This window comes from Felis catus, chromosome C1 (genome assembly GCF_018350175.1).
Source record: "Felis catus isolate Fca126 chromosome C1, F.catus_Fca126_mat1.0, whole genome shotgun sequence".
Lineage (NCBI taxonomy): Eukaryota > Metazoa > Chordata > Mammalia > Carnivora > Felidae > Felis > Felis catus.
In genome coordinates, this window is record NC_058375.1 from 80,815,564 (window position 1) to 80,841,099 (window position 25,536).

Below are 25,536 nucleotides of genomic sequence, written 5' to 3' on the forward strand. Positions count from 1 at the left end.
CAAGGTCTAGTCTTCAAGACTGGCGGGGGCAGGGGTGGGGGTGGTGGTGAGGGGCTAGGAAGACAGGGATTCTACTGGCATCTAGTGGTTGAGGCCAGAGATGCTGCTTAATTAACATCCCACAACACCTCCTCACACGATTTACCTGACCTCAAATGTCAATAGTGTCGAGGCTTGGAAACCCTGGTTCATACTAAAGAATGAGGCATTAAAAGGCAGACTCGAAGCTCCATGCCCTGGGTAGGGTTGTCAAGGGGAAGATAAAAATAGTCATAGTGAAATAGCCATTTCACTGGGGGAAATCCTAAATATCAGAATCTATACTTCTATTCTCCTGAGCAAATCAGTTTTCTGAAAGCTAATCTTCAATCTTGTGCCTGGGGGAAATAAATGTAGCATTCTGGGAGCTTATTGGAAAGGAGATCTAAGGGGTGCATATTGGAGGGACAAGGAGTAGTTAGCTGTTCACTCTCCTTACATCTTCTGTTCACAGGGCAGTGTCTATCCAAAATATGGCTGGGTGTTCCCAGAGCCAAAACCTTTTTAGTTCAACCTCTCCAGGGGTAAATGTTGGGTTTTCTACCATGATAGGGTAGAGGGTCTACCTGGTCTATAGGCAGATTTCAACCAAGAGGTCTCGTTTCAGCCCCAATTTGTACTCCGGCCTCCAGAGGTAGCACTGCCCAGGGGTACTTTGATTAATTAACTAGCACTACCCAATGACACTTCACTTGTTAATTAATTCTGAAGGTTGCCAGTATTTGTGCTTACGCCTCTCCAACTGCACAAAACATTTCTTGAGGCAAAAGGGCACTTCCTTTCCTTATTTGAGTTCTTTGCAAAACTTGGTCCAAATTTTGCACATAGAAGCTAATCAACCAACATCCACTTTCGATTTTCAAGAAGGATTTTACCTTGGGGAAGCCGCAACTTCTAGGAGCTGTTCTGCCCATCTCAAACAAAGAAGAGCCTATTACACAAATGCCAGTACTGCAGCCTCAGCAAGGTGCTTGGTGAATCAAATCTTTAAATAAAAATACTCTCCAGGTGGAAAGACTGCTCTCAAGGCATATAAAGCCTTCTCAAGTCAGGAGAGGAAAATTATCCTTAGCAAGGATCTATGTTTCTAAATAAGAAATGAGACTGCTTCTCGTCACCCTCCCCACACGGATTAGTCTGTAACACATACTAGAAATGTCCCCTCTGGCAGCCATTCTGAAGATCGGCCCTCCGGCCTCCACGGAGCGGTGATGCAGGGTGCCACCACTCCATGTTCAGCGGTGCACTGCCACCTGGTGGGAGCAGGAGGGGATAACAGCGACACAGTACAACGATGCAAGTCTTTCAACACCTGGAAGGGCTCTCGGGGACCATTTCTAAAGGCTGAAGGACCTTTTCGGTTGGGAGAGAGGGAGAGGAAAGAGAAAAAAAGGGACAGAGCGCAAGGGCGCAGGACTCAGGAAATGGTTTTGAATCAGTGCAGGGAGGGCCCGTGCAGTCCCTCTGACTCCCAGGGTGCCTGTAAGTTCTTCAAGGCAGAGGCTGTTGACTCTTTTAGGTGGTGCGAAATGTTGTTTACAAAGACACTGACACACAGGGATGCTCCACCTACAGAGTTCCCCAGGTCAGTGATGACAACTTCATTCTTAAAATTGCTCAGACCCAAAGCTTTGTAGTTCTGCTTGATTTCTCTCTTTTCTTCACATTTCTCATTTCTCTCTTTTCTTCATATCCAATCTGTCAGGAAATTCTATTAACACTATTTTTAAAAAAATATCCAGAGTCCAACCATTTCCCCCATTCCTACCCCTTTCGGTGCAAGCCACACCACGTCTTTTGTGCACTGATTCAACCGCCTCCTCAGTGGTCTCCTTGCTTTCATCCTTTGCCCTTAGTCTATCTGTACAGAGTGATCGGTTTAAAACCGCTCCCCATTTCCCTCAAAGTAAGACAGGGAGTCCTTACAGTGGCTGATGAGGCCCTATATCATCTGGCCCCTGCACCAACCCCTCCCATCTCCTCTATAGAGCCTCCCTCCTCTGACTCCCCTCCAGCTACCAGGATTCTCTGCTGTTTCCCCAACATCCAGGAATGCCCCACTCTATGGCTTTTCCAGAGACTATCCCTTCTGCCCAAAACCCTTTTTTTCCCAGGTATCCCCATCTTCTTTAAGGACCTACAAGCAACTGCAATTTTTTTCTTCCCTGTCAGAATTCCCAATCCCACTACCCCTGTGCAATCTTCCCACAGCACTGACGGCCTTCTAACAAGCTTTAAGATTTTTTTATTTACTATGTCCAGTGTTACTGTCTTTCTGATCCAGCTCACGTTCAGTAAGCTCCATGATGGCAGGAATTTTTTTGGTATGTTTTGTTCATGGGTGTATCCCAACTGCCTATAATAATGCCTGGTCAATGGAAAGCAAATATTTATTGTTGAATAAACAAAGTTTAAAAAAAGAAGGAAAACATTAGAATTCTGACTACTATTGCATTATGAATTTTGTAAAACTGAAAATCTTTCCTTAAAAAAAAAGATTTTATCTTAAGTAATCTCTACACCCAAATTGGGGCTCAAACCCACAACTCTGAGATCAAGAGTCGCATGCTGTACCTACTGAGCCAACCAAGGGACCTGGAAAAGTGAACATCTTTGTAAAAGATTAAACATCAGAAACCCGTTTCTGTATTTATTCCTGTCATATTTAACATCTATGGATATGAATAGAGGGCATAACAGGTTTTACTTAGTGACCAGAACAACAACTGTTTGGGATATCTCTTCTATTTGTCTCTGTCCCACATGATATTTATACTCTTTAATAAGTTTATTACATTTACTCTAAAACAAGAGTTCAATCAACAACCTAGCAGAATGCGAAGTGCGAAAGGGTTGACGTGCCCTTCAATGTCAGCAAGTTACTTAATTCGGGCTTTTTTGTTAACTTTTTCCCTAATCAAGGTAAAACCCACATTTAGAATATTATAGAAACCCACGTTTACATACTAAAGACAATTTGGAAAGTTAAAAGAATACTTGCGTGTGTGTGTGTGTGTGTGTGTGTGTGTGTGTGTGTGTGAGTACAAAAATGTTTACTGCAGTATTCAGTGAAAAATTGAAAAACTGCTGAAAACTGCAACAGGGAAATGGTACATCAATACCACAAACCACTATGCAATCATTAAAAAGTGTAAGGTAGACCTATATGTACCAACATGGACAGCCATCAAGGTATAGAGTTAAATGCAAAAACACTGAAAACAATAGATAGGTTTGATTTATGAACTAGCCATCCCCTGCCCCCAACCCATTTATGTAGCTATGTGTGTATGTGTACATGTAATTCACAGTATTTTCTTACAGTAAATGTACAAGAGAGAAAAAGTCATACCAGCAGGTATAACTCGAGCTTGCAGTGTTTATTTCTAGAGAGTGGGACTGGGGCAGGAACAGGGAGCTCCTACTTTTTATTTTACATAAAGTTAAGTAAAGAAGTTCTTTACTGTCCAAAGTTTTTAAATTAAGAAATTAAAAAATGGGGGGGTTGGTGCCTGGGTGGCTCAGTGAGTTAAGCATCCGACTTCGGCTCAGGTCATTATCTCGCCATTGGTGAGCTCGAGCCCTGCATCAGGCTCTGTGCTGACAGCTCAGAGCCTGGAGCCTACATCAGATTGTGGATTGTGTGTCTCCCTCTCTCTCTGCCCCTCCCCTGCTCGCACTCTCTCCCCCTTCTCTCTGTCTCAAAACTAAATAAACGTTAAAAAAAAAAGAAAACTATAGGAAAGAAGATTTGGAGAGAAAAGAGTAAAGAAACAGAAAATAATCACTTACAATCCTGCCTCGGTTGATTGTGGGGCAAATTTAATAAGGATTTGCCGAAATATACACATAAGTATAGTGTCTTATACAGAATGGGCACTCATTTAATATTTTTTGAATAAATGAACAAATAATCTTTCTTGGTAAAACAGTATAAGCTTATTTATAGAGCAGTGGGAAATCTTGTTAAATGACCCCAAAGTAAAGCTGGCTTCAAATCAGTTTTCAGCACCTTCTGTTATTTTATGTAAGAAAAATGCCTACTCTGTAATTTTTACATGTAGTTTTGAAAATGTTTTATTCAAGTGTTGCTGAGCTTTTTTCTTTAATGATATGATCTAAAAGGGCTAACTCATGCTCTAATAGAAGTTGCTCCGAGTAATGGTTGTCAAGAAAGGCAGTTAACAGATAAGGCTCAGACACAGAAGCAAACGGAAGGATGAACCAAAATCCACCGTGCAATGCCCTGAGCCTCGTTTCCTTCCACATCTCGCAGGGGTGGGTGTCCCTGGTGAAACAAAGGCCAATGTGGGGACACTGTTGCTCTCCAGGAGGAAAGCTCTGGTTTGATTTTTCACCTCCCTTCATATAGCACAGCTCTAGTAATTGGTTCTACTTGGGAAAGTTACCATCCAATCTTTCTGAAAGATATTACTTTAGCTACACTTTACTTTAGAACTAATCCCAGTGGAAATTACATTTCCTTTAGAAGGCTTTTTGAGATATTTTTTTCATAGAAGTTATTTCACAGCTAAACATTTGTTTCCTTGTTTGTTTGTTTGTTTGTTTGTTTTGGCTTAGCTTTTGCTCATCTTTCTAATCTCAGTTGCCTCATTCCAGTAGGATTGAGATGTTTCTCCCAAGGAAACCCCGTTTCTCTTTAAATGCCAACCACGCAGAGAAACATAAGCTACGAGTAGAGTTAAAAAGTACACCACAAGGGGCGCCTGGGTGGCGCAGTCGGTTAAGCGTCCGACTTCAGCCAGGTCACGATCTCGCAGTCTGTGAGTTCGAGCCCCGCGTCGGGCTCTGGGCTGATGGCTCAGAGCCTGGAGCCTGTTTCCGATTCTGTGTCTCCCTCTCTCTCTGCCCCTCCCCCTGTTCATGCTCTGTCTCTCTCTGTCCCAAAAGTAAATAAACGTTGAAAAAAAAATTAAAAAAAAAAAGTACACCACAAGTAATTATTTCTCTTTACTCCTGTGTAATTATAAATACGGTGAATTGCACGCCTTAAGATTTTAAATACCATTTTAAAAATTACACTCAATCAAAGGAATCAGGAGAAATTTGAATGAAGTTTCTGCAACAAAAATAGGTCATCCCTACCATTTCATTAGCAAAATTACATTAATTTAAAATTTAGCTTAAAAATTTGCTGTATGATTAACAACTGGTAATCTGTATCTCCTGATTTCTGAGACGGAAGGTCTATCTGTTTTTGGAAGAGCAGTCTTGTGTTGCAAATGTGGGCTTTGGCTTCTCACCAGAACCAAGTGTGAATCGATGCACTTTTACTCCTAAAGGGCTCTGAGCGATGTGAATGAGACACCTTGCCCAGGCACAGAGTGCAATTACTGTTAATGCTTTCAAATGGTGCAGATTTCCTGCTTCACTTAAAAAGGCTGAAAATCAAACTATAAAGGGAGAGTCAAAGTCTTTAACCACAAGAATATTATCTGTAGCTAGGAAATTGCAGTTGGTACAGTTATGTCAGAAAAAAAAAAAAAAAGCAAATTGGGTGAGCGGGGGTTGCTATTTATACAAACAGCCCAGAGCAGACATCAACACAGAGAACGCAATAAAACGCCAACTTTGATTAGAAAATTAATGTGGCTTTGGTTCTGGCAAGACGGCAATATAAACTAACCTGAAAACCCTCCTTCTGTAAGCACATTAAAATGCTATAATAAATGTAACAAAATATGGTTTTATCTGAAGTAGAAAGAAGGGAAATCCCTACTTGCCAGACATAAGAAAAAAATGAGAAAGGAGAGGCAGCCTTTGACACAGAGGCCTGGGAGGAAGATATAACTATGCCAGTGACCCTGGGTTGGGCTCTGAGGACCCCCGTCCTGTGTTTGGGGGGAGAGGCCACAAAGAAACAACAAACTGAGAGCTGATATTTGTAGAGCAATAACAGCTTCCTGTATTTGAAAGTTAGAGTACCCTGGGGCTCAGTTCTTCGTCTTCCACTAATTTCTAACTATACGCAATCCCTTGGTGATCTCATCCAGTTTCTTCTTTTAAGTACCATCATGTAAACACCGAAGAGTCCAAAATTCACATTCAGTCAGACCGGAGCTCTCTCCTGAACTTTGCATTCACAGATCAAACTGCATAGCCAACATCTTTGCATGTATATTTAAAGACATAGCACACTTGGTCCTCCTGCTCCCTCATGCAATCCTCTTTGCTTTTTTCTGATAGCTTGGGCCAAAAATCTAGATGTCATCCTCTACTTATCTCTTCCCCACACCCACACACATCGTATCTGCCTATAGACAAAATTTATCTCTACCTTCAAAATTTATCCAGAATCTGACCACTTCGCATCACATCCATTTTTGCCATTCTTATCCAAACCACACTGCTCTCTCACAGGATTACTGCTAAGGCCTCCAAACTCCTTTCCTTGCTTCTGCCCTTCTCCTCTTTAGTTTAGTCAGCAGCCAAAATGATCCTACTAAAATATAAATCAGGGGCGCCTAAACAACATGCTACAAACCACCAATGAGTCAACGAAGAAATCAAATAAATAAATAAATAAATAAATACATGGAGACAAATGAAACTGGAAACATAATGGTCCAGAAATCTTTGGGACACAGCAAAAGCAGCTCTGTGAGAAAAATTCATAGCAATACAGGCCTACCACAAGAAACAAGAAAAATCTCGAGCAAGCAAACCTTACACCTAAAGGAATTAGGAAAAAAAAAACAAACAAAACCCAAAGTTAATAAAAGGTAGGAAATAATAAAGATCTGAGTGGAAATGAGTGAAACAGAGACTTTAAAAAAGCAATAGAAAAGATCAATGAAACCAAGAGCTGGTTCTTGGCAAAGATAAGCAAAATTGATAAAACTGTAGCCAGACTCATCAAGAAAAAAAGAGAAAGGACCCAAGTAAGTAAATCAGAAATGAAAGAGAAGTAACAACCAACACCACAGAAATGTAAAGGATTGTAAGAGACTTCTCTGAAAAAATTACATACCAACAAATTAGACAACCTAGAAGAAATGGATAAATTCTTAGAAAAAGATAATCTTCCAAAATTGAATCAGGACAAAATCTGAACAGAATGATTACTAGTAACAAAATTAAGTCAGTAATCCAAAAAACTCCCCCAAAACAAAAGTCCAGGACCAGATAGATATACAGAATTCCTCTTAAACTATTCCAAAATATAGAAGAGGAAGGAAAGCTTTCACATACATTCTATAAGGCCAGCATTACCCTGATACCAAAACTAGACAAAGACACCACAAGGAAATAAAAAACCCACAGGCCAATATCTCTGATGAACATAGATGCAAAAATCCTCAACAAAATGTCAGCAAACCACACTCAACAATATGTTAAAAGGATTATTTACCACCACCAAGTGGGATTTATTCCAGGGGTGCAAGAATGGTTCAATATTCACAAATCAATCAATGTGATACACATATCAAACAAAATGAAGGATAAAAATCATGATCATTTCAGATGCAGAGAAAGCATTTGACAAAATTCAACATCCATTCGTGATAAAAACTCTCAACAAAGTGAGGTATAATAAAGGCCATATATGAAAACACACAGCTGACACCATACTCAATGGTAAAAAACTGAGAGCTTTTCCCCTTATATCAGGAGCAAGACAAGCATATCCACTCTTACCACTTCTTGCAACATAGTACTGGAAGACCTAGTCACAGCAATCAGACAAGAAAAAGAAATAAAAGGCATACAAACTGGTAAGAAAGAAGTTAAACTGTCATTATTTACAGATGACATGATATATGCATAGAAGACTTTATAGACTCCACCCAAAAACTATCATAATAATTGGATTCAGTAAAGTTGCAGGGGATGGAATTAATATACAGAGATTGGATTGCATTCCTATACACTTAACAAAGTAGTAGAAAGAGAAATTAAGAAAACAATTCATTTACAACCGCACCAAAGGAAATAAAATGCCTATGAATAAACTTAGCCAAACAGGTGAAAGATCTGATCTCTGAAAATTATAAAACACTGATAAAAGAAACTGAAGACAACACAAACAAATGGAAAGACATGCCACAATCATGGATTGGAATAACATTCAAAGTAATCTATACATTCACTGCAACTCCTATCAAAATACCAACAGCACTGTTGACAGAACTGTAACAAATGATCCTAAAATTTGTACGAAACCACAGAAGACCCTGAACAGTCAAAGCAATCTTGAGAAAGAAGAACAAAGCTGGAAACATCACAGTTTCAGATTTCAAGATATACTACAAAGCTATAGTATAAAAAAAGTATGCTACTGGCACAAATACAGACTCATAGATTAATGTAACGGAATAGAGAATCCAGAAATAAACCTATGCTTATACGGTCAGTTAATCTATTGACAAGGGAGGAAAGAATATACAGTGAGGTGCTGGAAAATGGTGCTGGAAAAATTGAACAGCTATATGCAAAACAACGAAACTAGACCACTTTCTAACACCATACCTTAAAAAAAAAAAACCAAAAAAATTAAAATGAATTAAAGGTGAGACAGGAAACCATAATACTCCTAGAATAAAGCACTGGCAATAATTTCTTGGATATCTGCCATAGAAACATTTTTCTAGATATGCTTCCTAAGGCAAGGGAAACAAAAGCAAGAATAAAATATTGGGATTACATAAAAATAACAAGTTTTTGCACAGCAAAGGAAACCATCAACAAAACAAAAGGCAACCAAATGAATGGGAGAAGATATATGCAAATGATATATTCAATGGAAGGTTAATATTCCCCATATATAAACAGCTTATACAACTCAACACCAAAAAACCAAATAACCTGATTAAAAATGGACAAAAGACCTTAACAGACGTTTTTCCAAATAAGACATGCAGATAGCCAATATACACATGAAAAGATGTTCAACATCACTAATTATCAGAGAAATGCAAATCAAAGCCACAATGAAATATCTCCTTATCCCTGTCAGAATGCCTTGAATCAAAAAGGTAAGGAATAACAATGGTTGGTGAAGATGTGGAGAAAAAGGAACTCTTGTGCACTGTTGGTGGGAATGTAAATTGGCACAGCAACTGTGGAAAACTATATGACGATTCCTCAAAATATTATAAATAGAAATACCATATGATTCAATGATTCCACTCTTGGGAATTTGCCCAAAGAAAACAAAAACACTAATTCAAAAGATATACGCACCCCTACGTTTATCGCAGCATTATTTACAATAACCAAGATATGGAAGTAACCCAGTGTCCACTGACAGATTAATGGGTAAAGAAGATTTATACACATGGATTATCAACTATAAAAAGGAGGAGATCTTGCCATTTGTGGCAACATGCACGGACCTAGAGAGTATTATGCTAAGTGAAATGAGTTTTTCTTTTTCTTTTTTTTTTTTTTTTGAAGAGAGTCAATCTTTTATATGTTTAATTTTAAGTGAGCAAAGATCTTTATAGCATTGGACAAAAAGGAAATTCAGTTCTTTACTAGAATGGCACTACAAACTCCCTTTTGCATCATAATAATCAAAGAATAGTTGCTTTTTTTTTTAAAATTTTAATGTTTATTTATTTTTGACAGAGAGAGAGAGACAGAGCATGAGCGGCGGAGGGGCAGAGAGAGAGGGAGACACAGAATCTGAAGCAGGCTCCAGGCTCTGAGCTGTCAGCACAGAGCCCGACGCAGGGCTCGAACTCACAGACCATGAGATCATGACCCGAGATGAAGTCGGACACTCAACTGACTGAGCCACCCAGGCACCCCAAAGTGCAGTTGCTTTTTAAATTTTGTAGAACATGGGGCGCCTGGGTCGAAGCGGCCGACTTCGGCTCAGGTCATGATCTCACGGTCCGTGAGTTCGAGCCCCGCATCAGGCTCTGTGCTGACAGCTCAGAGCCTGGAGCCTGTTTCAGATTCTGTGTCTCCCTCTCTCTCTGTCCCTCCCCCGTTCATGCTCTGTCTCTCTCTGTCTCAAAAATAAATAAACGTTAAAAAAAAAAATTAAATTTTGTAGAACTTGTTTATAAAAATACCTAGCCCTGGTGTGTGGGGCTATGATTTCCCTTACATGTGGAATCTAAAAACAAACGAATAAACAAAAAACAGAAACAAACCCATAAACAGAGAACAAACTGACGGTTGCCAGAGGGAGGGAACACAGCTGGGAGGATGGGCAAAATAGGTGAAAGCCAGTGGGAGATACAGGCTTTCAGTTATGGAATGAATAAGTCACGGGAATAAAAGGTACAGTACAGGGAATATAGTCAATAGTACTATAAAAACGTTTTATTGTAACAGATGGCAGCTACACTTGTGGTGAACGCAGCATAACATACAACCTTGTCAAATCACTATGCTGTACACCTGAAAGTAATGTAACATTGTGTGTCAACTACACTTCAACTAAAGAAAAAGTAAAAATAATAACAATAAAAATAAAAGATCATTTCGCTCCTCTACCTAAAGCTTCCCAATTGCTCCCCATTTCACACACAGGGAAAAAAATTCTAAGACTAAAAACGGACAATATGGCCTTAAAAAAATCTGATCCCAACATCCCCACCTTGATGTCTATGGGCTCATAATCTGTTCAGCTCTTCCTCACTTACTTTGCTTTGGCCAATTTGACCTCTTTGTTATTTCAAGAACATGCCAGGCATAGCCCCACCTCAAGACGTTCTTTGCAGTTATTGTTTTCTCCAAGAATTCTCTTTCCTCAGATGGCTTTATACTTCACCTCCCTCAGGTCTTTGTTCAAATGCCACCTTTCGTGGCCACTCTAACCTAAAATTGCAACCTCCCAAACCTAAAATTTAACCCAATATTCCCTATTTCCTTGCCTTGCTTAGCATTTTTTCTCCTTAGCATTTATCACTAACACATTACAAATTTTACTTGATTATCTTGTTTATTGTTTCCCCATTGGAATGCAGCCACCATGAGGGCAGAGATTCTTGCATGTTTTATTTACTACTATATCACTAGCACGCAGTAGGTGTTCAATAAGAATCTGTTAAATAAATGAATGAATACTAAATATATATTTATGAAGGAAAAAAATTCAACCTAGAATTCCAAATGCAGTATGCAATCAAAGGAAGATCAAAACCAAAATATATTCTCAGGAAAACGAAAAACACGGAAAGAATAAATCACTTAACAGACCTTCCATGAAAGAATTAATAAAAGATATACTCTGGAAAAAAGACATTTGATCCAAAAGGAAGGCGTAGAAAGAATAAGCAAAGAAAATGCTATATAAATCTAAATAAGCACTGACTGTATAAAATAATAGTAATAAGTAATTTGGGTGGTATAAAAACAAGGTAGAACCAAAACACTAAACAATAGTATGTAAGATGGGAAGGGGTGCTTACACTTAAAACATTCTAGGGGCGCCTCAGTCAGTTAAGCGTCTGATTTCGGCTCAGGTCATGATCTTGCTATCTGTGAGTTCGAGACCCACGTCAGGCTCTGTGCTGACAGCTCAGAGCCTGGGGCCTGCTTTGGATTCTGTGTCTCCCTCTCTCTCTCTCTCTGCAACTCCCCCGCTCACACTCTGTCTCTCTCTCTCTCAAAAATAAACATTAAAAAAAAATTGTTTTAATTCTAAAAGCCTTGTTTTTCAGGAGGAGGATGGAGATATTAAGTTTTTGACTTTGAGTTAGGTATCTATGTAGACATTTAAGAATAATGTCTTGGGAGAATAGAATAATTTCCATTCCAGGGGAAGGAAAAAAGGGAATATAAAGAAAGCTAATTAACCCAAACAGAAGATAGGAAGGGAGGATGAAAAGAGTCAAAAATCTTTCGGTAAGTAGAAAGAATCAAATAAAATAGTAGAAATAAATTTAATACATTAATAATCACAATAAATGTACAGGTACCAAACAAGCTACTTCAAAACCAAAAATCATTGTCTTTTAATTTTAAAAAGTGTTATATGTCATTTATAAAAGACACACCTAAAACACAACATATCAAAAAGTAAAAATAAAGAGATGGATAAAGATATACCATGTGAACACTGTAGCACAGATTACAAAAGTGGCAGGAGAATATTATGAAAATAATTATGTTAACACATTTGTAAACTCATAAAAAATGGACATATTCCTAGAAAAATATCTTAGCAACATTGTCTTAAGAACAAACAGAAAGTCTGAGGAGTCTATAACCACAACAAAAAGAACACATCAGGGCTAGGTATTTTTATAGACAAGTTCTACAAAATTTAAAAAGCAACTGCGTTTTGATTATTATGATGCAGAAATGAGTTTGTAGTGCCATTCTAGTAAAGAACTGAATTTCTTTTTTGTTCAATGCTATAAAGAGCTTTGCTCGGGGCGCCTGGGTGGCTCAGTTGGTTAAGCGTCCGACTTCAGCTCAGGTCACGATCTTATAGTCTGTGAGTTCGAGCCCCGCGTCGGGCTCTGTGCTGACAGCTCAGAGCCTGGAGCCTGCTTCGGATTCTGTGTCTCCCTCTCTCTCTGCCCCTTCCCCACTCATGCTCTGTCTCTGTCTCAAAAATAAATAAAAAAAAATTAAAAAGAAAAAAAAAGATCTTTGCTCACTTAAAATAAGCAAATATATAAAAGATTGACTCTGTTCAAAAAAAAAAAAAAGAAAGAAAGAAAGAGCAACTGATATTTACCCAAATTTCTCCACAGAACAAAAAGCTGTATACTCACATAATGAGATTAGTTTAACCTTGATACTTAGGAACAGCACAAGAAAGGACAAGTACAGGGGAATCCTATTCATGAATATTAATGAAAAAACCCTACAAATATATTTGTAAACAAAATCCAGCAATGTGTTAAAATATAACTCGCTATGAACAAACTGGGTTTATTCCAAGAATACCACAATAGTTTATACCATGTAACTGCCCATGAAAACAGATAAAATGGGAAAAACAATATGATTATTTGAGACGAAGAAAAGACATTTGATAAAAATCAACTAAGTATGATTTAAAATTAAACTCTTGGAAAATTTTTAAAATCAGAAAAGAATATAAGGATGACCAGTACATTGCTTCTATTAGTCATTGTTCTGGAGAGTCTAACAACAAAATGAGAAAAAGAAAGAAAAGGTGTAAAGATTAGAAAGAATCACAATTGGGGGCGCCTGGGTGGCGCAGTCGGTTAAGCGTCCGACTTCAGCCAGGTCACGATCTCACGGCCCGTGAGTTCGAGCCCCGCATCAGGCTCTGGGCTGATGGCTCGGAGCCTGGAGCCTGTTTCCGATTCTGTGTCTCCCTCTCTCTCTGCCCCTCTCCCGTTCATGCTCTGTCTCTCTCTGTCCCAAAAATAAATAAATGTTGAAAAAAAAAATTAAAAAAAAAAAAAGAATCACAATTGTTACTATTTGCAGATGATATTATTTTGATAACATAAAAGTGTACTTAACATAATATGATATCTTGATACCATAAAAGTGTACAAATTATTGGAATTAATTAGAGTGTAGCAAGGTGGTTCTTACAAGATCACTATACTCCAATCAATTATATTTCTATATACTGAAACACAGGAAAGATCATTAAAAGGTATATCACTTACAATGATAATGAGACAATACAAGGTATGTAGAAATAAAAACAACAAAAAATATGCAAAACTCTTGTGATGAAAATTAAAAATGTTACTGAAAAGCATTAAAGGAAACCTAAATAATGGGAGAGATGGATGATGTCCCGGGACAGGAAGATACCATCACGTAGATTTAAGTTCTCTTCAAACTGATGCGTGGATTCAATTCAATTCATACAAACATTTTAGTATGTTTCTTTGTGAACTTGCCAAAGCTAACTCAAAAACCCATGTGAAAAAGAAAGAACCCCTAAAATACTCCTGAAGAGTAAGACTATGGGAGCTTGATATTAGCAGCAGACAAACCAGTTAACAAAGAAGAAAGCTCACACACAGATCTATACATACGCAGCAACTTGATATAACAGGGGTAGCACTGCACATTAGTGAAAAAAGGAGCATTCAGTAAATGGTGCTGAGCCAGTACTCGTAACTACTGTACCAGACAGTGCAGATCTAGACTGTTCAATATTCTTGGCTAATAAGGGCTCTGCCAGCAAATGTATTGATCACTACTGATTTCTTCACCAAGACTCCCTCTTCCCAGTCTTGTGAGCCCCATGGAAGATACACAATGGACAGCTGTCTGTGGGGGAGGTGGGGGTTGCAGGTACATCCCCCCCTTAATCCGTAGTGAAAACAAGAGAAGAGGAAGTGGATTCCTCCCCTTATCAAGTCTTGGTGGGAAGGTGTCTCTCCACCTGCCCTCTCTTCTAAGTGTGGCACATGGGGTGGCCAGCAGAAAGGACAACAGGCATGTTCATGCTATCACCCTCAGTGGCTCTCCTCTGCATTTTTGCAGAAACTCTTCCCAGCTTCAGATTCATAAGTATAAAACCTTTTAGGAATGAGATAGTATTTCTTTTCTAAGGAGACTTGCATTGCCCCAGCAGTAAATTAACTGATGGAAGGAGGTAGCCTAACAGAAATGCTTAGTCCTACAGTGGTGGTACCACTTTGATAGTAAGAAAAAATAATGGCACTTGAAAAATTCAAAATCTTTGGCTTTTGTATTAAGGTGAATCAAATCTTGTATGGACCTAGATGATATTATGTTAAGTAAAATAAGTCAGACAGAGAAAGACAAGTGCCATACGATTTCACTTAGAATGGAATCTAAAAAGCAAAAGAAACAAACGAAGCAGAAACAGACCCATATAAACAGAGAACAAACTGGTGGCTGCCAGAGGTGAAAGGGCGAGGGAATGGGCAAAATGGATGAAGGAGAATGGGAAGTACAGGCTTCCAGTTATGGAATGAGTAAGTCACAGGGATGAAAGGCGCAGCATAGGGAATAGAGTCAGTGGTACTGTGACAGTTTTGCATGGTGACAGATGGCAGCTATACTTGTGGTGAGCACAGCATAACATAGAGTTATCAAATCACTATGTTTACACCTGAAACTAACGTAACACTGTGTGTCAACTAGACTTAAATTAAAAAATAAATAAAATAAAGTGAATGACACCCAACTTATTGGGCTCTAAAGTGTCTACAATAACGTTCCCAATGTTTCATTAAACCATGAAATTCAGCAAATAAACAATCCATATGCTGATGGACCTGGAGGGAAATATTCAGTATATATACTAAATCAAAACTGGAGCCTCCGATTGGATGCAACTTTAGAAAGAAGAAAATAATATATACACTAATAATTGGGTAAAAAGCTACCTGTTCCTTATATTGAAAAAAACAATTTGTAATTTTTTAAATTTTATATTTTTAAGTAAACTTTATCACTGCTGTAATATAATACTATATTCCTCTTGTGCAAAAAATCACCATCATATTCTCCAAATTCTCTACCAATTCTAACATACACCATGATTCAATGACATTTTTAAGTCTCTGATGCCGCGAATAAACCCTGAAGCATTCTTTTCTAACTTAGTTTTTTGGATTGGAAAAGAGTACACAAAAGAGGCCTATGAAGAAAAAGTTTCAGAGAAGACACATTTAGGTAAGTGACACGTATTAGGCAGGACCTTACTTCTACTTCTCGGTCTCACTTTTCTCATTTGTGAAATAAGGATCTCGTTATCTGTCTCACACATTATTAAGAGGGTCAATAACTAGCACACAGGGATGAGTAGTGTCCCCCCTCAAATTCCTGTCCAGCTGGGATCTGTCAACGTGACCTTATTTGGAAACAGGTCTTGTAGATGGATCAAGTTAAGATGAGGTCATAGCGAATTAGGGTGGGCCATACATCCAATGACTGGTGTCTTTATGAGAAGGGAATGTGAAGACAGAGACACAGAAATGGCCCTATGACAATGGAGGCAGAGATTAAAATGATGCTGCTACAAGCCAAGGAACACCAAGGACTGCTGGCAACCATGAGAAGTGAGGAAGATTCTGTCCCCTTCAGAGAGAACACGGCCCAGCAGACTCCTTGACTGCAGACTTGTAGCCTGAACACTCAGAACGTGGTACTCTGTTACAGCAGACCACAAGAAACAAATACAGCATTGATGCCTAAAACAGAAATGAAGCATTTGGCTCATCTCCCACATAGCAAAAACATACCATACGTTTTGTTAGGGCTCAATTCACAGCAGGCAGATTCTAATGTTGTTTGACATGGACTCTCCAAGAACACATTTCCATAGTGTTTTAGTTAGGGATCATGTTTACAAGTGACTAATACTCAACTGGAGTTTAAAAGGCCTGGGAATGGAGTGGAGTGGGGTGGGGAGGTGAGAGAGGGATTTGAGGGAGAGTGAGAGAGGGGTGATATTAGTGGATCCTGATTTTCCCATGCAGATGCAGCTGGGCGTCTGGAGTTACTAAAGGCAGGACTCACCATCTGGTTTCTTATTTTATTCTTCCTGTGCATTAATTTCCTTCTTTCCTCCAACTGTAGTCTGTCTTTACCCACCACATGAAAACATGACTGCCAGCAGCTCCCAAGTCTTAGCTTTCACAGAGTTTGCCCCCAAAGAAAGACTGTCTCCATTTTCTGGGTCCCCAAGTCCAAAATGCCCAGTGAAACACTTTGAGGGGCCTGAGCGGGGTCAGCTTCCACTCCTGAACCACCTGCTGCCACCCCATGGCTGGGAAGGCACCAGAGGAGGGATGGATGGAGACAATCTACACAAGCACTAGCTCCAGTTTCCTTCATGATAAAGCACAGTTTCACTTGGGTTCTTTTACCCCAAATTCTCACTAAAATGCTAAAGCGAGCAGCCAGAGGTACAGAAGTAATTGTAAAGGCAGATACAAAGACAATTTGAAGACAAAGAAGTTGTCATAGATAAATCATCGAGAAATGCAGGACCTTGATAAAGAACTTTTAGTGAAGAGCCAATAAGCACATCAACTGGATGTCTTATGCAAGTTTAAATAAAACAATTTTCACAGTTGGACTTAACTGAAAAATAATTTCCTTCCTTTACAAGAATAAAAAAGAATTTAACAAATTAAGCTACCACTCGAAGATACACTTTAAAGGAAGTCTTATCTTTTGGTAGTAGAGGAAATACATTTCATCAGCAATAAACATTTGACTGCCCTGTAAGGGCAGGGCACTGAGGTGCCACAAGATTGTTTCCAGAGATAATTAAACTCAATATATGACTTTTAACTTTCTTAGAAATAGAAATGATCACTTACCATGGTACTGGGGTCTCTATCAGCTCGATTTCGTTCAAAAGAATTTATTTTATGGGCACTCATTTCATCAGTATCAGCAATGATATAATGTCTGGGAGAGTAAGCATTGGACAGGTGCTCAAGCAGCCTCAGGATCTCAGTGGTGTGCCCACCTGGAAAAAATATTGAAAGGCCTAAGATTAAAAATCCCACAATGTGGGGGCACCTGGGTGGCTCAGTTAGTTTGGCTCAGGTCATGATCTCCCCGTTCATGGGTTCCAGCCCCGCATCGGGCTCTGTGTTGACAGCTCAGAGCCTGGAGCCTACTTCAGAATCTGTGTCTCTCCCTCTCTCTACCCCTCCCCTGCTTGCACTCTGTCTCTCTGTGTCTCTCTCTCTTTCAAAAATAAATTTTAAAACAATTTTTAAAAATTAAAAATGCCACAATGTGGTTATTAGAGGGGAGGCAGGTGGGGGGATGAATTAAATAGGTGATGGGGATTAAGCAGTGTACTTGTGATGAGCACTGGATGAGCACTGGAAGTGTTGAATGTACATTGTACTTTACACCTGAAACTGATATTACGCTGTGTTAACTAACTGGAATTGAAATAAACATTGAAAAGAAGAAAGAAATGCCCAACGGACATATCCATTTGGCTCTGCTATACTAGTGTTATGTTTTATGTATTCCTCAAAAGACAAAAGCAACATCTGGAAACAATAATCGATGCCCTTGTATAAATACTACTTTTATATGGGGGAAGAGGATAATAAAAGTAAAACAATAAAACTGGCACTAGCAGTAGGTGCTAAGGAGGCACAAAGAAGTAGAAGACACAAGTCCTGTTATCAAGAAGCCTGGTACGAGGGGAAAGAATGTACACAAACATGTAAAGAGTGATGCAAGACAGCATGAAAAATTTAAATGAGGGCAGAGGGGAGGCAAGCAAATGGTTATGAAAACAACCTTGTAAGAGTAGGGGAGATCCCTGATAAAGCTGAAGCCGAAGCTAATGGACACAGAGCAGTAGGGAGGCCACTGGGTGGGATCATTAGGACATGAGATGGCAAAATCTGAGATGTGGGCTCAAGGAATGGGGGAAATACTGGGGAGAAGGACGAGAATGAAAGCAGATCAGGAAAGTAGGTTGAAAAATGGAAAAACTGTCACTGAAGGTTTCTGGGCTGCGAAGTAATGTCAGGGGGGCATGAGCACTGACCCGCAGGGCTCGGGGATTCCTAAGGAAGACTTTTGTTCATCACTGTAACCCCAGCTCCTAAGAGAAGTCTCAGCACACTGCAGGCCATCAAATATTTACCAGTTTCACCAAACAATGGTTCAAAGTTTGAAACTGTACAATCTCCAACATTTTAATGCTTTAATTTCAAAACCATGAATTCAAAAATCGACTGTGTACATTGAGGTTTCCTTCATGAAAAAAAAAAACACAAAAGCACATCAATCTATCGCATTAACTATGCAGCATTTTTAAGCAAAGCAATCAAACTCCTTCTCAACGAGCCCTATCATACCCATTTAGTTTCATTTCACAATCTCTCAGCCTCAGCCAGGTTGATGTCCTTAACATTCTCTCTATTCATCTTGTTATCTCCTCCTTGTCTCTGGTCACACTGTTCCCCCCACCTACTAAACTCTCCTCCACTGCTACTGTTGCAAGAAAGTGCTTTCGATAGTGGAACAGTGAACATAGAGAACAAATTAAGCGTGTGGTTTCTCCCCATACACATATTTTATTATAGTAGAAAGGGAAGGATTACTCTCTACATTGCAGAAGGGACTAGATGTAGAAATAAAATTGGCATAGATTATGTGTGAGTTTCAGGAATTAGAATCATACTTTAGCTTTGTAACTTGTCACCCATCTTTGTGTCTGGGGCATGTAATTTACACATCTGATTTATGCTCATTTTTGTATTTTTGTTTTTAGCCTTGAGAAAGTGTGGTGGTTTGCAAAGTAGGTACTTGCTTTCACAGCTGGACCAATTAAGGATAAAAAGGATAATTTCCACATTTTCCACTGCAATTAAAACTTCATTATACCTGCTTTAACAGTCTTTTCTTTTCTTAAAAGGAAACACTTACTGAATACATTCTTTGAAGATTTAACCTTGCCACCAACTGAAGTCGTTACAATGATGGGCCTTGTCTTCCATTTTACTCTTTTATTAAGATATATTCTTTGGGAACAAAATCTTCTCAGTTCTACCTTACATAATGCTCAATGTTACTCATCATCAGGGAAATAAAAATCAAAGCCACACTGAGATACCACCTCACACTGGTCAGAATGGCTAAAATGAACAAATCAGGAAACTACAGATGCTGGCAAGGATGTGGAGAAACGGGAACCCTCTTGCAGTGTTGGTGGGAATGCAAACTGGTGAAGCCTCTCTGGAAAACAGTGTGGAGGTTCCTCAAAAAAATTAAAAATAGATCTACCCTGTGACCCAGCAATAGCACTACTAGGAATTTACCCAAAGGGTACAGGAGTGCTGATGCATAGGGGCACATGTACTCCAATGTTTATAGCAGCACTTTCAACAATAGCCAAATTATGGAAAGAGCCCAAATGTCCATCAATTGACGAATGGATAAAGAAGATGTGGTTTATGTATATAATGGAATACTACCTGGCAATGAGAAAGAATGAAATCTGGCCATTTGCAGCAATGTGGATGACACTAGAAGGTATTATGCTGAGTGAAATAAGTCAGAGAAGGACAGGTATCATATGTTTTCACTCATATGTGGATCTTAAGAAACTTAACAGAAGACCATGGGGGAAGGGAAGGGGAGAAAATAGTTACAGAGAGGGAGGGAGGCAAACCACAAGAGACTCTGAAATACAGAGAACAAACTGAGGGTGGACACAGGGGTGGGAGAGAGGGGAAAATGAGTGACGGGCATTGAGGAGGTCACTCGTTGGGATGAGCACTGGGTGTTGTATGTCAGCCAATTTGACAATAAATTGTATTTAAAAAAATACACCCAGAATCCAATCTCTTCTCTCCATCTCCTTTGCTCCTACCCAGCTCCAAGCCATATTACTCACATTGATTATGACCATAGCTTCCTGGTCTGCTCCCCCAGCTCCATTTGTCTATTCAAGTGTCTACGTCCATCTATTCTCAACACAGCATCCACTGTGACCCTATTAGAAAGAGTTGATCAAATGATTTACCTCCGCTCAAAACCCTCCTGTGGCTTCCCTTCTCACATGGAATAAAAGTCATCTTGTAATCTAACCCCTTAATTTGTTACCTTATGGGCCTCATCTGCTTCTACCCAGTTTTAAGTCTACTCCAGCCACTGTGGCCTCCCTGCTGTTGGACATCCTGTCATTCCCCCAAGGAGGCTTTCCCTTACAATTCTAAAATGCAATCCCCCTCCCTACCCCCTAGTATTTATCACCATATAATTTAATATGAAATCTATTTATTTCTTTTGTTTTTGTCTCCCCCTACCCTTGCTCAACCATGACATGACGGCAGGGACTTCTGTTCATTTTATTACTACTGTATCTCCAGTGCTTAGAAAACAGTAGGCACTCCTATTATCGAATGAATGGGTAGATGAGCATTTGTATTAAATCTAAAATTTGGAGATCATATGTTGTTTCAAGGAAAAGTAGTAATTTCGATTGATGTTCTTTGAATGTAAGTGGTTGATTAATATCGTTTTATGGTATCTAAAGACTACTTTTTTGGTAGTCAAGGTAAACACTGAAAATGCCTTCCCCCTCCTCCAACATTTTGGGCATGAAGTGTTAAACTGTTCATCTGAATATAAGTCTTTCTTTGACTTGGATGATTCTTTGAGGGCCTTGACCTCTCCCTACCCTGAATGGTTTGAATGACAAGGACCATTTGCCAGAGTAATTATCAGTCTTAATTTTGGTTCTCAGTCCACCAAATCTAATACTGTCAAATGAATGGCGGTAACATCCATTCATCCATTTGTTCAAGACAGACACCTGGACATCATTCCTGAACCTTTCCTTTCCTTACTTCCTACTTTCAAACCACAAGATCTGTGATTTTTTTATCTCCTAAATCTTATTTAAATGCATATACTTCTCTCCATCCCCAAACCCATCACCCTAGTTAGGCTGTCATCATTTGTCATCTGAATTATTCAAAATGTTCCTACTTGTCTCCCTACTTCAATCTTTGTCAAAACATTCCCTTGACAATGCAGACTGAATGATCTATGTAAAAGCTTAGATTTAATTGGGTCACTCTCCACTCAAAAGTGTTTTAAAAGATCCTTTGCTACCAGGATTAACAACAGTCACCATTTACTAAATGGGGTGCCTAGGTGGCTCAGTCGGTTAAGCATCTGACTCTTGATTTGGGCTCAGGTCATGATCTCACAGTCCTGAGACTGAGCTCTGACTCGGGCCCTGCGCTGAGCATGGAGGCTGCTTGAGATTCTCTTTCTCCCTCTGCCCTGCCCTGACATGCACGCTTGCTCTCTCTCTCTCTCTAATTTTTTTTTAAATGCTTATTATATGCCAAGCACTTTGCTAAACCCTTTTAATACTTCCATACTTAACCTCTCTTCACCTCTTCTCATCCCATATTTTTTAAGGTGGAAACAGAAGGCTCAGTGAGGTTAAATAATTTGCCCAAGATCACCAAGTCAGTAAGTGGCAGAGATGTGACTCCACTCCAGGATTATGTCAATCTAGAACCTGTGTTCCTAACCCCTACATGGAACGAAGCAGTGGAGTAGTGCTAATAGCTTTATAGAGCATGGTTTACAATGCTCTTAAGGATCTGCGCCTCGTTTACCTCTCCACGTTGAACTCAAAGCAACAGTGCCCTCCCACCGCCAGCCCTTGCAAGTGCTATCAACTTCTTTTCACACCCTTCCAGTCCTCAAAGCCCCAGCTCCCCTTCCCTGGTCATCTCTCAAGTCTCAGTTTAGACAGCACTTCTTCCCAGAATTTTCCGGTCTCACATTCAGATAAAGCGGTGCCCTTCCTGAAGACTTCCATAGCAGTCTGTACGTCCCAGATTACAGCAATTACCTATTCTGTTTTTTTGTTTTAGTTTTATCTAATCTCCATTCCCTTCACTGCCGTACCCTTGCACCTTTCACACTGCTTGGGACACAGTCACTACTCCACCGTAAGTAGTAGTATTAGTTCTGTTATTTCCAGAGTTTAGCATAATACCTGGTCTCTCCTAAATCTTCACGTGAGTAAGCGAATAAAGTAATGAATTATACTTGAACATAAGTTTACAACATTTGCTCATCCTAAAATTATTATTGTATCTGGATGCAATCTCCTAGCATTTCTAAATATACACAATATATGTGACTCTGTCAGAACTAGACCATTTCAAATTGTAAACGCCTACAGAGCTGGTAATCTCTGTTTTGACTGTATTACCCGATAGGACAGCTTGTTGTTCATACTGTGACACAATATTCTGAAACGTGTATTGTTCTATGGTCAGGAGATAGTTGTTTCTATCCTCATGGATTTTGTGTATTTATAAATGTGGCAATTCACTTTGCTTCATTTATCATGCAGTATTCGTGATTTCTAAACGAAACACAACATGCCTAGATTAACAACGCAAAACAGCTTTTACTACTCAGGAAAATTGCAAGCTGGCATCATAAAGCTGCTGCGTCCCCTCCGTTCAATATACATAATATAGTAATATAATAATTTGTTAGAAAAATATACGCTACAGGGAAGCTCAATTATAGACAAGCGTAAGTTACTCATTTGTCATTAAAAGATGCCTGGGCCGCGTCAGCAAGTCAGTATTTCGCCCTGGCTGGGCTGACCGGTTCCGGTAACGCAGGGAAACTACAAATTGCAGCATGCAATGCTCCAAAAGCGCTAAGGAGACCAGAGAAGAGCGTCGCGGTGCACTCTGGGGTTTGTAGTCACCGACCCACGCCCCACTACTTACCGGACCCAGCCACCACCAAGAGACTGAGAGACTGACGAGGCTCAAGGACCCGAGAATGGAGCACTACCCACAGCCGCAGTGCCAGAAGAAGCACCGCCACCGCAGCTCCCGCCGCGGCTAGAATAAGGACGCTAACCATGCGTAGCAACGACACATGCGTACAGCCCCCACCCGTGCGGCCTCTGAGAAGAGGTCAAAGTTCAACAAGTACGGGCGCTGTGGAGACTCAACCAGGGCGTGGCGACCCTCTTGATGGGCGGGGCTTGTCTACGCTGGGAGGAGTTCGGGGCGAGACGCGGAAGCCCCAGCCCCGAGGACTTTGATGGCTTGCCTCCCGGATTCTGCGCTGCTGCCGTCCAAGCACAAAGTGAAATTCGGCAAGTAAAGCGCAGAAGTGTCATTTCCCCCCGTGACGAAGTCAGGCCGCCTGTGCGCCCTAAAGGCCCCAGAGCTCCCAAGTTAGGAGGTGTTCCAGCGCCACTAACTGTGAATTCCACCTGAAGCCAATAGCACATACAGCCTTTTTTCTTCTCTTTTCTCTCCTCTCCCCTTTCCTTCTTCCTCTTTTTTTTTTTTTTTGTCTTCCTTGCTCTCTCCCTCTCTCTCCCTCTCTCTCTCTCTCTCTCTCTCTCTCTCTCTCTCTCTCTCTCTCTCTGCCAAGGAAAATGTTTCTGTTGCACATGCAGACATTACTGTGCTTGCCTATAAAAGGTACCTTGGTACAAAAAGTTGAATTGAGGGCCCTCATCTGAATCTCTTTCCGAACACTCGTGTATTTAACTTTTTCTAGGCATTTTCTCAGATCTCAGTGTGATCAGAGTGGCAGAGGGTGATCACCTCCAGTTATGCCATGGTCCTGAGAGGAGTGGAAGCTCAGTGGCTCAAGGTAGCAGGATAGAGAAGGCAGCGTCCTACAATTAGTATTCAGTTACTACAAAGCCAAAACCTCCCCCAGCTCCAATTTTGCTCATTTTTGTTGTCTATTTAATCCACATGGCAGCAATATAAAAATACTGAGATTACAGAAGTCCCTTCACCCCAAGTGTAATTTGCCTTCAGTCCAGTACAGACCTATAGGTTAGATAGGACAAGTGTACAGATAAACAGGTCCTGAAAGATGAAACAGACTGCCCAAGTGAAATAGTGGCAAATCTAGGTTTAGAAATCAGAAATCCTAACTCCTGCTTCATAGGAGTGTTACATTGTGTATTCCTTTGCTAAGCTCAGGCTTGCTCGATTATCACATTTGCCTAGAGCCTATAATGTGTCTTCCCTTTGAAAAAATTTTTTTTAAATGTTTATTTACTTATTTTGAGAGCGAGAGCAAATGGGGGAAGGGCAGAGAGAGAATCCTTAGCAGCCTCCGTGCTGTCGGCACTCGATCATAGGAACCATGAAATCATAACGTGAGCCAAAATCAAGAGTCAGATGCATAACCAACTGAACCACTCAGGCACCCCTAAAATGCGTCTTTTAATGTTTAGTTATTTTTGAGACAGAGGGAGATGGAGCATGAGCAGAGAAGGGGCAGAGAGAGAGGGAGACACAGAATCTGAAGCAGGCTTCAGGCTCTGAACTCTGAGCACAGAGCCTCATGTGGGGCTTGAACTCGTCAACCATGAGATCATGATCTGAGCTGAAGTCAGACATTCAACCAACTGAGCCGCTCAGGTGCCCCTAGAATGTATCTTCTAAAATGCAGTCTTTTAAGAGAGGCCTGGGATCAGGTTATTTAACCAGTGTGTCAATTTCCCTTAGGCAAGTGTGGAAAACATTTAGGGATGTGAAAGCATCATTTTCTGGCTAATGGACCTCACAGCACGGAATATTCAGTCTTCCATCAAATCGTCTTAACCCTACATCCTTACAATAAGACCAAAAAGTGATTATTATTTCCCTCTTTACAGATAAAGACGCGGATTCTATAACAAATAGTTTGGGGCACGTGGGTGGCTCAGTCGGCCAAGTGTCTTGCTTTTGATTTCGGCTCAGGTCATGATCTCATGATTCCTGAGATTGAGACCTGCATCAGGCTCTGTGCTCTTGGGATTCTCTCTCTCCCTCTCTCTCTTCCCTTCCCCAACTCGTGCTTTCTCTCTCTCAAAGTAAATTAATAAATAAACATTAAAAAAAAGTTAGTTTGCCTAAGATTTCTCAGCTAGTAATAATTGTGGGCTTAGAATTCAGTGCATCAAATTTTGATGAATTCAGAATCCCTTGGGCTTATAAATACATAGTTCAAAGTCCAGAGGTAGGGCCTCTGGCACGGTATAAAAAACAACTTAAGTATATTACAAAGGATATAGTTTTCTTTCATCTGCCCACTCTACTATTC

The 25,536-nt window shown here is 40.0% G+C and overlaps 1 protein-coding gene across 2 annotated transcripts in view; it reads right to left on the reverse strand.

The window, feature by feature from the left end:
- ALG14 (ALG14 UDP-N-acetylglucosaminyltransferase subunit) overlaps window positions 1-23,454 on the reverse strand; it is a 107,652-nt gene extending 84,198 nt beyond the window's left edge. Inside the window, exons 1-2 of one of the 2 annotated variants that reach the window (XM_003990347.5) lie at window positions 23,202-23,442; window positions 17,265-17,416 (exon numbers count right to left, since the gene is read on the reverse strand). In XM_003990347.5, the coding sequence (XP_003990396.1) occupies window positions 17,265-17,416; window positions 23,202-23,340 (291 nt within the window). In that variant the 5' untranslated portion in view covers window positions 23,341-23,442. Of the gene's footprint in view, window positions 1-17,264; window positions 17,417-23,201 lie in introns of both variants that reach the window. The other variant, XM_019837480.3, reaches the window with a different exon arrangement.
- Window positions 23,455-25,536: the final 2,082 nt, after the last annotated feature.